General features: G+C 37.9%; 1 protein-coding gene across 4 annotated transcripts in view; it reads right to left on the minus strand.

The window, feature by feature from the left end:
• Nucleotides 1–18,409, minus strand: part of myo6b (myosin VIb) — a 36,904-nt gene that overhangs the window by 14,048 nt on the left and 4,447 nt on the right. For 2 of the 4 annotated variants that reach the window (XM_039603399.1, XM_031758295.2), the window contains 23 exons: nt 18,223–18,371; nt 16,197–16,266; nt 16,042–16,115; nt 15,498–15,627; nt 15,160–15,265; nt 14,715–14,770; nt 14,519–14,616; nt 14,254–14,418; nt 13,546–13,626; nt 12,796–12,804; nt 11,736–11,916; nt 9,449–9,593; nt 8,047–8,204; nt 7,815–7,906; nt 7,236–7,308; nt 5,790–5,917; nt 5,023–5,118; nt 3,429–3,599; nt 2,266–2,304; nt 1,981–2,074; nt 936–1,066; nt 617–694; nt 374–503 (listed from right to left, as the gene is read on the minus strand). In XM_039603399.1, the coding sequence (XP_039459333.1) occupies nt 374–503; nt 617–694; nt 936–1,066; nt 1,981–2,074; nt 2,266–2,304; nt 3,429–3,599; nt 5,023–5,118; nt 5,790–5,917; nt 7,236–7,308; nt 7,815–7,906; nt 8,047–8,204; nt 9,449–9,593; nt 11,736–11,916; nt 12,796–12,804; nt 13,546–13,626; nt 14,254–14,418; nt 14,519–14,616; nt 14,715–14,770; nt 15,160–15,265; nt 15,498–15,627; nt 16,042–16,115; nt 16,197–16,266; nt 18,223–18,339 (2,422 nt within the window). In that variant the 5' untranslated portion in view covers nt 18,340–18,371. Of the gene's footprint in view, nt 1–373; nt 504–616; nt 695–935; nt 1,067–1,980; nt 2,075–2,265; nt 2,305–3,428; nt 3,600–5,022; nt 5,119–5,789; nt 5,918–7,235; nt 7,309–7,814; nt 7,907–8,046; nt 8,205–9,448; nt 9,594–11,735; nt 11,917–12,795; nt 12,805–13,545; nt 13,627–14,253; nt 14,419–14,518; nt 14,617–14,714; nt 14,771–15,159; nt 15,266–15,497; nt 15,628–16,041; nt 16,116–16,196; nt 16,267–18,222; nt 18,372–18,409 lie in introns of those variants that run through there. The other 2 variants (XM_031758296.2, XM_039603400.1) reach the window with 2 other exon arrangements.

An 18,409-nucleotide genomic window follows, 5' to 3' on the forward strand; every position in this document is an offset into this window, starting at 1 on the left:
ATAGCTTGGCACTGACTGTAATGGTACAAGGAACTGCTTTTAGAATACTATTCAATCTTGCTGGAGGCTGCTTCATTTAATGTTCTGAAAGAAAAATCAGTGTAAAAGCACAAACCCAGGCGACGAAGTGTACGGCAGCACAAAGGGACTCTCTATTTAAGCTACAAAGAGGCTGCTAATGTTCAACAGTAATTTCATGTTTGTCCAGTCTCCTTAAAAGATGGTAAATGATTTCAAATAAACTACAGCAAAAGCAGAGGAATGACATAACGCAAAGAAAACTGAAATTATTTGACTACATTACAAATATTATTGCTGGTATATCTAAAGCTGGTTGGCTACTTATTTTAAGTTCTTCACGAATTGAACCTACGTTTGATGACAGACAAGCAGCACCACTGGACCTTCTTCCAGAGGCTGCACAACAGCCACTTGTTGACTTTCTTCAGCAGCTCTGCGAGGTGGTCTGGATCGGACTTCATGATCTGGTCGAACTCGGCAAACTGATGCACACACACAGCCAAATGTCATGTTATAATTCAGTCAAATTTAGTAATAATGAACATAATACGGCTAACAGATTCGTATGTAATGATCTACAACATTAATATTTTACCTTTCCAGGGCGGAAGAACACCCGTGTCAGTCCAAACTTGAAGTCCTTATCATTCAATCCTAGAGCTTTGAACAAAGCCTAAAGAAATAACAGAACAACATTCAATGACTCAACAATATTGTATAAGTGCAGGATTTTAGGCTACTAAACTGTTTATATTTGTTAATCATTTCTCAAGTGGGTCAGTGTGGCTTTTTTTTTCATTGCAAATTGCACAACTAATTAGGGTTTACTTTAAACAGATTAGCTTGTTATTGAAACTTGACAGTGGACGCTGGATTTCTTCAGTGAAACAGAAAACTATTCAACTTAAGCCCACCTTGCAGAAAAGCCGAGGATTCAGCCGTGTAAGCTTATCCGGCATATACTGCTTATACATGTTGTAAAGCTCATGGAAAGGAGCCCTGGAGGGGAAGCCCCCCTGCATCAGGTCCAACACCGACACCATTCCTAATCAAGAGAAACACACAAAGAGAGAAGGTAATCAGAAAAACACATCATCCCTGACGGGTAACATGTCAATGTCTGTATGTACATGCATGTACGTGAGAAAACCTCCATGCCTATCCAAGAGGGGCACAATAGCACAATCTACTTTAATGTGTTCTCATTCAGGCTGTTGCAGGATTATATTGACATTAATTATTGACATTATTACAGCAGTTCTGCAGTAGCAGGATGTACTGGCACATAAAAAACTATTTTTATTAGCAATGTAAAGCAAAATGCCAGCACCCTTTACCCAAATATTTTCTATCCCTCCTCTGTACATGTCCAAACCATCTTGAGTCTGTAACTTGGGCACTTCCAGCTAGGCCTCCTGTCTTTTCTTTAGTACCACCATCTCCAAACACCATAGCAAATCTCACTACCATCCAGAAAACCTTTCACTCTTGCTGCTGTCCTTCTGTCATCCAATCCACCCTACCTGCACTCTCTTCTTCCCCTCTCTTGTGTACTATGATCCCAGATATTTAAACTACTACACCACCTTTCTTACTTCTATCTTCACCATTCCACCTGTCTCCCTCTCATCTGTCTTTCTTCTAGTGACGTTCATTCTTCTCGTCTCCAAGAAGAATGAAACATTTCACAATATCATCTGCAAATATCACAATACATGTAGACTCCCACTTGACTTCAAGTGTTATTGTGCCCATTACCACCGCAAATAAAAAAGGCTCAGAGCCAATCACTGAAATAATCCCACTCCCACCTTGAAACCATCTGAATTGCTTCAAAGAGCAAGTCAGACTAACCTGTTGAAACTCCTCCATTAACAGTGGAGCTAAACTGGAAGTATTTTAATTCTCTTAAAGATGATAAATTATAACTATTTAATCAAAAAACTGTTTTGGTTTTACCTGAGCATTGCAGCTGGGAGAGAATAAGAGCTCCTTCAAACTGGTGGCTGACCATCTTCAGATTGGGTTTTACACAGCGGATGAAACTTGAACCCTGTTAAAACCAAGATTAATTAGGAAATATTGGTGAAACATACACAAAATGCATTTTATAACATGCATTTTGTGTGCACAGTACACACAAAGGCTGTAATAATGCCTCTTTTCTTTTTGTAAAAGGTGTTTTAGATTCTGAGAAGGAGGATAGAAAATACACGGCGAAACAGAGATGTAAATTTTACTTACAGTACTACGAAGTTTCTCCAGCAGCAGGTTCAGTTGGGTCTGTGTGTTAAAACAGACAAAAGGAAATGCTTATTTTTTATTTTGGGTATTTGTGGTGAAGGTCGCCAAGACACACATGCTGGAGAACACGTACAGTATGGGGAGCAGTTATATACAGTCATGCAAGACTCAAAGCACTGTAAATATATCTCTTTTATGCAAAGAGACTGATCATTACAACAAAGGATATTTATCTTTCTAATTTTCTCTCCCTATAACACAATCTAGCTGTTTATCTCTTTGTAAAAGAGGATGCACGCAGTCCTTGTGCATGAGTCCACATCTGGTGAATAAGTGATGATGACAAAGAAGCTACGTTAGTAATACAGAAACTCAGAGACTTTGAAAAGATGGTGCGATGATGTAAAGGTTTGAAATGGTGCACAAACACTTTTTATTCATTGAAAAAGACAGCCCAACACATGGAGCTGGGAGATAAGTCATGAGCAGCCTTGTATTACTTTGGTCTCTGTGATACGTAAGAAATGCACTTGAAAGTTGTGTACTTTCGCTTTTGTGTGAAACCCCGAGTGTCTCATCTCTTCTTTCTTTTATTTCTTTCCACTAGCCCTGCTTTCTAACTCCTCTCTAGTATACCTCAAGCTGACTTTATCCAGCTTTATCCACCAAGGAAGGATTTCTCAGAGGAAAGAATTGGAAGACTGGAGGATATCTAAGAGGGGGACCTTGAATAAAGGAAGGGAAACAGGGATGAGAAGAAGAGTGGAAAGGAGAAAAGTCACAGGAAAGGTCTGGATGTTTTAAAATCACAAATCTGAAACCTAATAACGATAGTGATAATTGTGTTTTTACTTTTAAATGGTCTAAAACAACAAATTTCTTAAATCAGGAAAATAAAATTCAAAATGTAAACCTACATAATGAAACAGTGGAAAAATTCCAGGATGTACAAAAGTCAAAATTAAAGCATTTCATCTTTAATTTGGACGACATGTGATACAACAATATGAAATATTATAGTGTCTTAGTGTTTGGTATGAAAAAGTGCAATATTTAAAGTTTTTGGTAAAGTTAAGGGGTTTTGTTCACGTGTAGTTATGATATGTTTATGTTCAAGGACTTTTTCTAACAATCAAGAAACTACCTTTAACCGTCACTCTGACCTTGAACTTATTCCCAACGCTGATGAAGCTGAGCTTCCCCGCCTTCTGTTTGGAGTCCTTGGAGGTATTGGAGTTCTCAAACAGCTCTCGAACAAATTTGTCTTTTGATTCACAAACTAAGCTTTCCAAGGACATGTGGAGGGCATCATTATTCTTCTCCACAAACCGAATCTGAGAGTGCACACAGACAAATCCATACATGTACAATCACGAAAGACCTTTATACATATTAATAGAGGTCAAACCAAATGCAGGATGTGTCAGTCAGTAAAACGTACAGAACATGTTGTACCAGGACAACACGTGTGTTTTTAATTCACTGTCATAAGAATGTTTTTAACTATCTATCTTACGCATTAAAAAATTAATAACTGTGAAAAAACCAATAACTCAATAACAAAAATAAATAAAAATAACAAGCTGCATGCTTAATATGTCATCTATTTTGCTTCAATGCCTCTCGAATGGCAACTTTCTAAGAGACATTAATATTCAGGTTTCTAACAATTATGGACAATGACACAGTATTTGTAGTTGTGCCTCTCTACACCACCACAGTGGGCTTTAAATCAAACAGTAAGGGTGTGATTAAAGTGCAGACGTTCAGCTTTATTTAAGGGGTGTAACAAAAGAATTGAATAAACTGTTAAGGTCAATTTCATTCATAGGCCCAAATAGTATATTAATATAATGAATGTTTTAAATACTTTAGGTATAGAACCCATGAACATCACCAAATACTGTGTTTCCTCCCTTCAGTTGTTCAGACAGGACGCTGCTGTTTACTGCAGCCTCCTTCAGCTGCTTGTTTGTGCATGCTATGTTGGTTTGGGATCAGGCGACTGACTTGGTCACTGAAGAATATCCCATTTCTTTACCTTGAGACACTCTCAGGTTGCTTTTGCAATGATTTGGATCATTATCCATTTGGATTGTGAAGCTCTGTCTGATCAGTTTTAGAGCATTTGGCTGAATCTGAGCACAGAGATATTTCTATCAGCAGTCACATCATCGATAAACAGTAGTGACCTGGTACCATGCCATAACATTGGCTTCAACAAGTATGAAAAATAATGTGCTATGCTTCATATCATTAACCCCTTCATTGCTTATCCATATGTTTCTTTTACCATTATTACAAGTTCATCTTGGTCTCATCTGTCCAGAGAATTTTTACAAAACTTTGCAGGCGTTTAAGGTGTTTTCTGGAAAAGTCTAATCTAATTTTTCTGTTCCTGGTTGTAACTAGTGGTTTGCTCCTTATTCTAAGCCCCTGTATTTCCATTCATGACATTCATGAATAGATGCATCTTGATTCTAGACCTTAGTTCCACTGAGCAGCCAACGGAACAAAAGTTCAATACTTGGAATTGTCTCCAGAACTTTTATCTTCATATTTTGGCATGGAATAACAAGGGAACAGGGCTCATCTGGCCATAGAACTGCTTTCCAATGTGGTGGTGTACAGAGGCAAAATACCAAAAATACTTATGAACTTTGTGTATAAATAGAGGTGAAACATATTTTCATATTGGATCTTGTCAGTACAACTCAGTCCCAATAGCCATACGTGATAATGAGTGTTAATAATTACTGTTTCATAGCAGACTGCTCCAGCAAAGTGTCTGATGATAAAGCCTTCGTCATCTCGGAGAGTCCTGTGAACGGTCAGCTTTGACTTTCTGGGAACCTAAGACAGAGACGATCAAAGTAAATCATATCATGCTAAAACACATATATATTGATTTCATACTAAACCCATCCATCATCATGTCTACAGCAGACTTTTGTTTGTCCACATGACGACTGAGTGCTCAGGGCTTCTTTATCTTCATCATTAGCTATTTAACAGGTGTAACCTGGATCAGATGATTTCACTTTAAATGTGAAATGTCTTTGCAGCTCAGGATTTTTACAGGGTTTACAGGGCATTAGGTTAGTAAATGAACATCATTAAGAACCTATGTACACTGCATAGCAGAGTTTAGCTCTTGGATTAAATTCTTCTCTCTATTAATATCTATATATCTGAGTATCAACGCTCCCCACTGTAGTGTGGCTGCAAGCAGCCTCCTCTTATCTTAAGCCCGAACTAGTGTCAACGCAACATATTTAAAAAGATTTCATGCATGCAGAAATACAGGCGAAGTGACAAACAATAGCAGCAAAGGCAGCGACAGAGGGAGGGAGTAAGATTGTTACAACACTTTTGTGAATGACGCACAAACAGGAAGCATAAGAATGATTACGATGACAGTCCAGTCTCTAGTCTAACAAAGAATGAATAATAAGAGAACAAAGGAGAAAAAGCAAAAAAAGAAGGGAAAAGTGAATAACAAGAGAGAAAGGATGAAGTCTGACCGTGAGTCTGAAGTGGTCTTTATGCTTGCTGTGAACAGCCTGTGCAAAGTGTTGGTCACTGGCTTGCGGAAGACGGTTCTCTTCATCCAAAATGTCCAGGATTCCCGTCAGCTTTGCTTCCACTAGATCTGGAAACGTCAAATATTTGTCCATCAGCCACAGTATTGTGACATTAAGTCCAGACAGAATTTTTGTGAATAACAATCCTTTCATTCCTATTATCCTTAATGTTAGCTGACAAGATCTGAAAAATAATTTATGTTAACACCTCAAAGCAAGTGATATCCATTCATCCTTAAAGTTTAAAAAATTAAAGACGTCTTTACAAACAACAAAGAGCATTCACTTAGAATAATGTGGAAATCACAAAAGCAATTATGAAACAAGTTGGAAAAAAAATCACAAAACATTCTGTTCCTCAATATAGATTTATTGGAAATTTCCACTGCTTATCATTTCTGGAATATGAATATTCAGAGCACAAAATGTTCGTCAGGATGCTCATTTAGCCAAATAACTGAATTATTCATCTGACATCCTGCGCCTAGAAAATAATCTAATGGCCAAGGACCTCCGAAAAAAAAAATTTGCATGAACAAGCACCTGTGCATAAATCCTGAAGATTGATGAGTGAATTAATGGCCAACCCAAATGGTCATTTGCAAGTCATAAATGTTATTCATGGCTGTCAGTTAACCTCAAACCTGAATAATCACAGCCTTTGAAATACAAATCAAACTGCTTCACCTTGATACACTGACTACTTCAGCCCATTAATTCGAGGATTCACTCGAGGACATAGGCAACGACAACAAGGGGCGGGGGGGGGGGTATCATTTCGCCGGCTTCTCATAGCACAATAGGGCCGTGAAACCCACGAATACTCATCGCGCTTGCTCCCTTCAGACACAGGGATGTGCCAGCTCCGAGGATAATGAGAAGTCGGTATTTTTGTCCCCCTGACAGGTGTATTTTCGCTGCTGTGACGCGAAGCCTAGAGGAATGGCCCAAATTAATGTCATGTGGGTGAGCTGATGTTACACTTGAACTAACCTCGGTACATTTGTGGTGTGTGAGCTCTACAGAGAGTCACAACAATCTCTGTACATTTGCTATTTTGCAGCGCCAGCTCTCAAAGGTGACACTTCATGGTTATGATGCCCCAGAGTGTCAGTCTATCGACCCGTTTTCACTTACGAGAACCATCCAAGGTACGGACAGATACCAGGTAACAAATTAAAGAAAAAAAGCAAAGCAACATAAAGTCTCTGGAGGGATTAAACACCATTCTTCCAAAAGATATTACCACATTTTGGGCGGTGCTTTAACAAATACTTCATCACAGGACAAAGTTCCCTTTTGGTCATTTGGGAACAGCTGAAATCAGCCATTTTATCAGCTTCAGGAGGAGATGTGGTCAAAGCAAAGAAGCTGGCACAGACTCACCTATGCAGTCCTGGTTGTCAACATAATGCACCTCATTCACACCCAGCCCTTCCTTTTGATAGAGCTCTTGCTCCTGTAAAAACATGATTAAATATCAAAAATCAACACTGAAAACAAGACTTACTCTAAAAGTTTGTAAAAGTTAATTCAGATTATTCTGAGTGGCCTTACAATATCCAATATCCATAACAATATCCATCTCCAAAAAAGAATAGAAACATCGAACCAACAATATGTGATTCAGATAACGAGAAAGAGGCTAAAGCCAGAATTGTGGCACACTAATTGGAGACCTTGGAAGAGAATAACGTTAAGAGATCACAGGAGAGAAACATGCCTTATCGTGTCCCTTGAGAAATTAGTATTCTAATGAGAGACTGCATGAGAGGGATGGGGGTGAGGATAAAAGTGAGAAAACAGAGAAAGAAACAAAAGAAAAGCTTAGCATGCCAACAACTTCCACCTGCCTCATGAAAGAGTCAGTAAGTCTGGCTTATCAGTGACATGATGTGGCAGGTTTCCCAGGATAAAGAAGTAAACCGCCCCAAAATCACCTCAATTCACCCAGAGCTCACCCACCTCCTTGAGAATACGTTCGTTGAAGAACTGTTGCAGTTTCTCATTGCAGTAATTGATACAGAACTGCTCAAAGCTGTTATGCTCAAAATACTCTAAGAAGAAATAAACAGAAAACACATTTTAATTAATTAAGAAAATGAAAAGTTTTTACGTTAGTGGATTAAATGTTAAAGACAGCCAGTAGAAAAAGAAATTATACAGTAAATTTAGATTTTTTTCTGTATATTATTACCAAACCCAGCAATGTCCAACACTCCAATAAAGTTGGAGGAGGTCTCGAAGGGGAAGCACTGGTTCACTCGTTTGACCACGTGATCGAAGAGGCGGCTGTACACAGCCTTGGCCAGGGCATCGCGGGCATTGTTTGCTTGCTCCACCTTTAGAGGCACCCTGGAGAGAGACACAAAGTGGGGCATTGACACAGTCCGAAACTGGGACATGCCTGTGTCTTATTAAACCTCCCTCTTTTACTTTTTATAATTAAACCAAAAGTTTTGTTGCGTCGATGTGACACTTTTTGCTGCCCAGTATCGTTCCACCTTTTGTTCCAGGTTATTCTTAAAAATGTGGAGTTCTGTGCCAAAGACAAGATATTCAAATTAAAATCTGAACCTTGAACTTAAACTTTATTTTTAAATATTTAAAGAGGGGACTGATGACAAAGTGCAGCTCCACAGTGGCTAAGAGTTCAACTCGGCAGTCCCAACTGGAAAGCAGATGAATTTCATTAAAAAGGTTTCGCTCTTGCCGTATCTTTACCTCTATTTTCTGTTGATATTCAACGCACCCAACCCAATCCAAAAAGCCCTTATCCATTACAAACAGTAACAGTAGTAATAGACTGCAGTGAAAACACATGAGATCTTTACAGTTTATCTCAGTGACAGGCGTATTTATCTGTTGCAATGTTTCATGCACACCCCAATGCATTCACCGCCCCCTCTGTTATCCTCAGCCTTACAGGGCCAGGGTGGATTTGTCTGAGGCTTAATGACAAAACCAACCCCCCCCTTATCTCCACCTGCTCCCTTGACACCCGGGCTTGTACTGTACTGCAGCCATGCTCCCCTCCCTGCCTCCTCAGATACAGGCTGCATTATTTATGTGGAGAAAATACTTCCAGGCCAGGCCAGCATCTGGCCCTCCTGAAATATTAATTTACCAAACCTGGCCCCATCACTCCAACACCACATCATCACAAAAATGACACAAGAGCACTGCGAATGCCATATTCTAGTCTGAACATGCTCAATTTAACCCGACAAAAAAAAAATCACAATAACAAAGCTTGACTAGTTAAAATACTAAAAGTATTAATATACATTTGTGTGACTGGTGTACTCAAATAGACAAGGCTGTAACTGACTTAGTACTTATATTAATTCGATTTTGTTCACTGCCAGGATTAAGTAGAGTAAAGCCCGTCTTACCACTGCTGGTCTTATTTGAATTTTATTATTTGAATTTTAGTCTAATAGTATTCCCTGACTACAGACATTTTATCTGCAGTATATTTCTTCAGTCAGTTCAGTGAGTTCAGACTGATTGAAACGACTGTGGCTTCCTAATAAAATGAACTTTGTCTCTAAACAAAAACACTCAAAAAAAGATCAAAACTGTGCCGTTCCTCTTACTTGATAACTGTTCCTTTGGCGCCCCCTGCTGTAGTGAGCATCACCCTGGTTGTGAGGCTGACGCGTAGGTCATCCTGATCCAGCCCCAACAAATCAGCACAGTACTGAAGAGAGTCGTTGCACTGATTCTTTAGGACACAACCACCTAAGACAAATAGCAACACACATAAGCATTAAAAAGGACTTTTTATAGCAAAGTTTGGTTCTGTATGTGCAAGACTGTCCTTCTCTACGTCGTTATACTCAGCTAACTGGAATAGTAAGACTCATTTTTCTGAGTTTTGTTTTGGTAACCAAACTTAATCAAGTTGTACTATAAGAAAGGTAGGTAAGTAAAAAAATATTTAATTTGCCAACTGCCCACAATTTAAAAAAATCGTGATGCTGTTCAAAGTGTAAGTAAACACAGAATGCATCTTACAAGCAAATCTCATAAGACCTTATTTTAGTCACAATAGAACATAACAAATGTTTGAATTGAGAAAATCTAGCATTTTAAGAAAAATATTTCCCCTTTTTTTAGATATTGATGCCGGCAAAACATCTCAAAAAAGTTGGGACAAGATATAAAAAGACAGCTTTCTAAAAGGGAAAAAAGTCAGAGGATCATCAATACGTAAAAAAACTGTCTACAAATTATGGCACATTTTTGGAATACTTTTCCCACACATAAAATTTCAAAGACTTTAAATATCTCATTATCTGTATCATGAAAAGATTCAGGGAATCTGGAGAAAGCTCTGTGTGTACAAGACAAGGCTGAAAGTCAACATTGGATGCCTCTGATCTTTGAGCCTTCTTGCAGCACTGTATTAAAAAAAACAGGAGTCTGTTTTGGAAATCACAGGCTCAGGAACACCAAAATTAACTGTCTGTGAATACAGTTCACCGAAACTGCAGGTTAAAGCTCTATCATGCTAAGAAGCAGCCATATTTGAACGCAATATAGAAACGCTGCCATTTTCTCTGTGTCAAAACTCATGTACAATGAACTGAGGCAAAGTGGAAAACTGTTCTGTGCTCAGATGAATTGAAATGTGAAATTCTTTTTGGAAAATATAGACTCCGCATCTTCAAGAGGACGAGGATTATCCAGCTTGTTATCAAGTTTAAAAGCCTGCATCGTTGATGCATCGGTGCCTATGGAATTGGCAGTGTGCACACCTGGAAAGACACCATCAATGCTTAAAGGTATATAAAGGTTTTAGAGCAACATATGCTCCCATCAAGACATGTTTTTCAGAGAAGGCCTTGCATATTTCAGCAAGACAATGCAAAACCACATAGCGCATCTATTACATCAGCATGGCTTCATAGTAGAAGAGTCTGGATGCTGAACTGACCCACCTGTACTCCAGACCTTTCACCAACTAAAACCATTTGATGCATCATTAAATGGACGAAATGACAGTCAAAACTCGGGACTGTTAAACAGCTAGTACCCAATATCAGACAACCAACATCATTCCTACCTCAGCAACATTGTTCCTCCTTTTTCAGACATTTACAGACTGTTGCTAAAAGAAGAGGGGATGCTACACAGTGGTAAACATGGAGCTGTCCCAACTTTTCTGATATTTGTTGCTTCTATCAAATTCATGTTTTCATGAAACAGTAAAATGTAATAAATTAGCAAATCACTGCATTCTGTTCTCATTTATATTTTACAGAGCGTCCTAACTTTTTGGGGAATTTGATTTATAGCAGCACCGAGCACGACTAAGTGTTCTAACAAGGAGTTTGTGTGAGCGAGAACTGTACCGAAGTGAGAGAGAAACTGGGCACCCAGAGGAGTTTGAAAGTACACTCACAGAGATTTTGATTATAGACACAGAATGAGAAAGAATGAGGAAGAAAAATAAATGGAACACGAGCTCATGTTTACTCGGGTAACAGATGCTCTTTTCATCACCACTTCAGATTTATCTGTGGTGACACTTTTCTTAAAACTCCATATTGGATTCCATGTGCTATTCAATAAAAAAGTAAATAGATATTGATTTGTTTTGCTCATTACTACGGGCTGCTTATTAAGTTTAATAGCATATTTTGAAATTTAAAAAAAATCCTGTGAAGTAGAGAAAACAGAAAAACACGGTAAAACTGGACGATGCTGGTCTCAGAAATGACTAACTGCTTCTGAGAAGATAAACATTAAAAAAAAAAACAAGCTACAGCAAAAAAAATAAAAAATCCCTACCCCACACAAAAAGTCAAAGTTCTTGAAAATGACCTCATATTATTCTAAATGTGTTGCAAGGTAATGCACAGATAATGTTTATCTAACCCGAAGAGCTGCCTGTTTCCTCAAAATCAATGTTGCCCAGATGCAGGACACCAGCGACAACCCTGAACAGGTCCAGCTTCTCTGTGTCGTTCAGACCAATCTTTTTCATGGCCTCACACATCCTGTTAAAGTCACCGTGGTCATCCAGAAGAGGGTCCTTTAGAGCGCCCGTCTTTACGTGCTGCAAAAGACATGAAAGTTAGAAACCACAAAGTGACAGGAAGTGTTTAAAAAGTCAGCTCAAATCAAGATTTACTCAAGCATCATGATATAATCATTTATAAATGATTATATGTTCTAGAAGATTCATTAACTTGATGTTGTATAATGAGTAAATCTGATTTAGAGCTGAACTGGACCCAACAGCTCCCACTAAACAGAAAGCCACACGTATGAGGTAAAACTGAACAAACCAAAACATTTCACAACAGTAGGTTAAAAGAACCTTCACCAGCAGCAAGCAGGAAAACCTTAAAACTAGGGCTGCTCTGCTACTCTCAGATGTCGTAACAACTGAATAAAGCAGAAAGGCCAGGAATACAGTGAAATAATCTAATCAGTGAAATAGAACTCATTAGAAATCATCAGGAAAAAAATTTGGAGATTAATTATATAGTAATAATTACTATACCAAGGCGTGTAGAGTTATGTCTAAATATTGAGTCCTGATTATACTTTAATATAAGAAACACAGGTTGAGTGATGGGAACTGAATCCTTTAATTTTTCATGTTTTATTAAGGTTAATTGACAAAAAATGAGAACATTCAAAATTAAATCTTAATTGTACTTCTTTGGAAAAAAATACACTAATTATGCTCCACTGCACTGTATAACTGGTAGAAGTTGATTCTTTTTATATTTCTATTTAAACACCATCTGCACCAAAGCAAATCCAAACCAGGCATGCACACGCAGAGAAGAGGAAGCAAGCGCTCATGTTTCCTGTTTGAACTACAAACAGCAGCTTGTAAAACCAGAGAGTGTCAGTCTTCAGTTTAGGAAACTCATAGGAAAAAGAGCAGGAAGCACACAAAGTAACACACAGAAAGAAACATCACCTTATTGTCCTATATATAACAAAAATGTGGTGGGAACAAACAAATATACAATTATTTAATTAGCAGCACACATTTATTAGTCATGCACACTTTTCCTTACTTCCACAGAGCTCACTTGCCTTTCATCATTAAATAATTAAAATTTAGTGAGCAAAAACATCTGCAAGCATGTAAACAAACATACCTATGACATTTACTGTGCAAGTTTGACCTATGAATTATTCGAGCATTAAAAAAGCCATCTAAACCCAATGGATGAACCAATGCTGCGACTACATATAACTTAGCAACGAACCTATTTTAAATCGTAAATTTAAACAATTTGTTACTAGCAGGCTGTTGCAAGAACACAGTTTTCTTCATTACTCTTTCATTTTGAATGAAATTTTCATAGAAGATATTTATAAAAAAACAAGAAGTAAAATGAACATAATAATTAGTCCCTAAGGGACCAACTTCTAATCATTCCATATTAATTAGATGTCTACTGAACAATGCATTATTTTTTTGTGTTATTTATAATTTATTAAATTCACATATCTTGGCATAAAATATTGGTATCAACCAGATCCTGCATATTAACGCACTGTTGGGAACCTAAAAATATCTATATTTCAATCAACATAAGAAAGAACTCTAAAGTGTTCTTTGTTTCTTCTTACAAAGGTAATTTAAGTGTTAAAACAGAATTCAGATTGATATTTATTTTATATTTTGGGCCAGAAGGATTAAGTCAGGACACGACATTACCTCAGGACTCTTACGATTCTGCATGATTTGTTTGTCGGAGTCCTTACTGGCAAAATATCTGGTGCATCCTCGGTTCAGGTACTGCAACAGAGAAAAAAATCCACTTAGAAACATTTTAACACGTTTAGTATTTTAATAAATTCAATTTACTCATGGTGGCAAATCTACTGAGGATGTTTATATTGATTTTCATCACTGAAAAGATTTACTCTGCTGTCTCCAAATATTGCTCCACAGCTGACTAGTAGTGGATTGCATGAAGTAATTGCCTCTGTTGATGTGGGTGTCGCCTCAGGGACTTGATACGATGATAAACATCTGAGGGAACAGCTTGAAATGCTTGTTGTTCTGTTAACCATTGTTTTGTAGAGTATTTAGAGGAAAATAAAAGCCATGGTAAACACTTTAATACTCTCTAACTCTCTCCCCTACTGAGCTGATAATTGCATCCTAAAGAGCCAAAATTCAATTGTGAACTATTATGTTACTGAAGGGCTTTTGATCACACTTGGGAGGATGTCTTGGATTTAAGACAATTACATCGCTAAAAATAACCTCATGTGACATCTAGTGGGCCTCCACAGAAATGCCAACCAATAGGAAAATACCAAAAAGATGTTTGTAGTGTCAGTATAGTTAAATAATAATAATAAAAAACTTCTTTCAGTTGGCAGTTGGCAAATTAATAAAACCTCTGCACCCACTGACCCTGAAATTGTCTGGAGAGTCAAGGTGTAATTTCTTCTTTAGGTCTTCAGATGCTCCCGCACATAGTCTGTAGAAGATGTGGTAGTTCCTCTCTTCATTACTTTGCATGCAAATCCTTGACTTCTCCAACAAGTAATGTGAGACGAATCCACCCACAACTGCGTTCTGGTGGCACAAGGGAAGAAATCAAGTCTTCACTGCAAATTTTAAAACTGATGAAACACAAACATAACAAACTAAAGCTTAATCCGTCAACATTGCTTACCTTGCTGTTGAAGTGGATTTCTACAAACTTCCCAAAGCGACTGCTGTTATTGTTTCGGACTGTTTTTGCATTTCCAAAGGCCTCAAGAAGGGGGTTTGCTGGCATTTGCAAATGTGAAAAAATACACTCAAGATCACCTTATCTATTAAAAATTTAATACATTACTAATAAGTGTTGAATTCTTTTAATACAGTACCTTCAACAATTCTCTCATCAATGTCTTGACCGCTTCCATATGATGTGGTCAGATATCTGAAAAGTTTAAAATCCATTAAAAATAAAAGTCAGATTAAGATTTAAAGCAGCAGCTCTCCCTTTAAAGCTGCTGGTAAAATGTTATAAAATCTATCAACATTAAATGGCAATTTGATAGTTAATTAAACTTTAGATAGTTCTTTGTTAAATAGTGAAATTATCATTAATTAATACAATAGGCTTTTTAACATTGTCTGCATGGTTTTTGATTTGCAAGATATTACCAATGGCTCTCTTTGAATTCAATACAGGAGCTACTGGGAGTGCGAACAGGTTTGAACTAAAGTCATTCTGAAATGTTATATTCGCATGAATCAGAAAGGAAAGGATCAAATGTGAAGGAAAAACTGGAGGTGGAATGTAAAATAATTCATACGGACTCTTACCTGAGAACAAACTTGGTGTTTTCAGTCTTTCCTGCACCAGATTCACCTGAAACTATGATGGACTGGCTCATCTTCAAAACCTTCATGTCCCTGTAGGTTTTGTCCGCTAAAATAAAACATAACACCAAACACACAAAAATAAAAAAGTAGTAATGTAACGGCAAAATCAGGAGACGATGACAGAAAATCTTTTAAAGTGTAGCTTTTAAGCTTAAAGGAATTTCCAAAATCCGGCAAGGTTGAATACACTTCATTATTATAATACATTATACATGTGCATTTCAGTTACTTATATATTGAACCCCCCTTTTTAACACTGAGCAGGTGTGAGCTCTCACCTATAGCATAGACGTGAGGTGGCAGGGTGCCCAGTGACTTCCCTTGGTATGACTTGATGGCATCTGGGCCGTACAGTTTTGGAATGTCAAAGTATGGATTAACAGCTATCAAGATATTTGCCACATATGTCTGTGGAAGAAATAAATAAAAGCATGATTAGGGTCTCTGCATTTGAGTGAACTGCTAGATATTACAAATAAATATGTCTTAATAATCAATTAAAGGAAAAAGAAGTGAAAAACACCCCACTGAAGGCTGCTGAGATAATCCATTCTTACTTTTCTCATCTACCAGCTGTCCCTTATTATCTAAGTGAGTGACTGAAGTCAGAACTGGGCTTCCCAGTCTGACCATGACTACTAGCTTCCCTTCACTCTTTACAAGCTGGTACTTTTCCCCTCTGGGAAACAAGAAAATTGATCCTTTGTTTTTTACACTCAACCCTGTTACTCTATCTTCATGATGAAGCATATGCCGCATAAAGGACAGGCGTATTATTACTTGTGCTAAGGCAGCTTAGTGTAGATGGTAATAAGAACATACATAGATGTGGTCTTTACTGTACCGCACTCTAACATTGTTGAGGAGAGTGGCTTCATTCAAGTACATTAAGGAACCTGCAAACAGACGGGTTACACATAATTAACATTTTAACGTTAACAATATGTTGAACAAATATTGCTTATGTGAAGACTCACAGTTGTCATCTACATGCTTGTTGACATCATCCTCAGCAGGGAAGACTTGGTTCATCGGAGCGAGAAAAATCTAAAACGTGAACAGTTTCACTTTTACATTTACATAATATCATTTCCAGGATAGACAGGTGTGCTACATGTGGCACTGTCTTTGCTTTTTCCGACCAACATTATACACTAGATTAATTGTTGCTTACTCCTTGCTGTTTAGAGAGCTTATGACACAAAACAAATGTTTATTAGAGTTCTCAAACATCATAAACAGTTAAGCAAGAGTGAATAAACATGAAAAGTTTACCATGCTTAAAGATCACAGTAACGATGTTCAGTGTGACATGTTCCCAGGCTAAATTAGTTACTGATATTCTCGCTCTATTGTTTATGAGTCTGAGTTCATGGAAATAAACTCAATGGAACAAGTCGGCTGTGAGAGAAACAAGGGGAGACATGGCAGGATCATGAATAATTTGGTGGGAGAGAACAGGATCTGAACACCTGACTGAGTAAGTGGGTGGGTTACAGCTGGTAGGGATGGTGGTAAGGTTATTTGCTGATCTTGCAGTAACCAGACAACTTGGCGCCATCATTCAGTGATGCAAGAACGACACTGACATCAACAGCGAGTTGCTATATACAGTATATATTAAAAGTATCTGTTTATTTTATATACATTGATGTTTGCGACACACTGACTATAAACAACTGCTTATCTGTGTGAGACTGATCCATCTTGTGCTTTGACGCATGGTTTCTTGCCAAAAACTGACTGCAAGCGTAACGAGAATATGCTTTGTGTGCCCGCTAACAGGTCTTGGCACAAACTGGTCATCCACAATAACAATCCTGTGAGAAATATCTAACCAGTTAACTGACAGAGGAAAGCTGGCGGCCAGGCCGGGGGTCTTGCAGAAAGCTGAGGCACTAATGAGTTCAACAGAGCACTGAAAAAAAACACTTAATTGCCCTTTTATTTGTTCAGTGAATGGGAGTTTAAGCTTTGCAAGAAAAAAAACTGATGATTATCATACAAAGTTTTGACCTTCTAGTCAACAATATTTTTGCTAATGTTATTGCCTCTGATGGCAATATAATCAGTGCAGAACATGATGCGATGCAACTGTAATATCCAGATCCTCAGGACACTTCTAAACATTTTTTGTATCTTTAGCATGTGAAATTGACATGTTTTATCTCAAGAAAATAAAAATAAAAATAAATACTCAGTGTAGATTCTTATATGCCATAGATGCCGCCAGTAAATATAATGTTTTCCCTGTACAACCACCATGCATAATAGCTGATATTACATGAACTCTAACATTGATGATGACTACATTTCATAGTAAATTATAAATGAATGATGGTTGAATTTAGCTAATTTTGGGTCTTGGGGTTATGTATGATGACAGTCATACTGTCACAGCGTTAGCATAGGACACAGAACAGAGCTAACATTATAGTTAATAATAATGCTTTTATTTTTGCAAATATGCAAATTATCTTGTGGGCGCTTCTTGACTAACTTGTTACCTTGTTATGATATCTGCGGTTTGACAGACATTTGCCTGCCATAACAAAGTATGTTTTATAGCATGACTTTGCATTGCAGTACCTGAAAACAGAGGCAGAAGCAGCTGCTACTGTACAGGTCTGTTGTACGCAGTAGAGGCCTGCTTGCTGGGGATACGTGATGGCTCAGGTGTAACAGGTGGCCTTTACCTCCTAATGAGCAGCTCTCCCTCCTGGCAACACTATCAGCACACCTGCTGCTGCCCTTTATTTATTCATGTCTCTGTACATGTGGTCTCTCATGTTTCTCACATTGTACACATTGTTGTGCTAACGCCTTTCTACCTGAAATCACACTTAATAAAATTATTGAACGTTTCATTCAACACACTACTTTCAAATTCCTAATAAAAATAGTCATTTGGAATTATTTTTTGTATTAAAAGTAATGTCGTGTGTGTGTGTGTGTGTGTGTGTGTGTACGCATGTGTTTTACTTTACTCGTGTGATAACCCACCTTGCCCTTTTGGTTTAGCGGTTCTATGGTGAGTGTGTCGGCTCCTATGTCAGTGATCGTGCCCAGCTGGAACCCGTCAGTGGGGTGGGGCGCCCACACTGGCTTCCCATCCTCCATGATTTACCTCCAGTCAGCACAGGCACACAACTCTGCAAAAGAGAGAGGCAAAAAGAGGAACACAGACGTA

The sequence above is a fragment of the Oreochromis aureus genome, linkage group 19 (assembly GCF_013358895.1).
Source record: "Oreochromis aureus strain Israel breed Guangdong linkage group 19, ZZ_aureus, whole genome shotgun sequence".
NCBI lineage: Eukaryota > Metazoa > Chordata > Actinopteri > Cichliformes > Cichlidae > Oreochromis > Oreochromis aureus.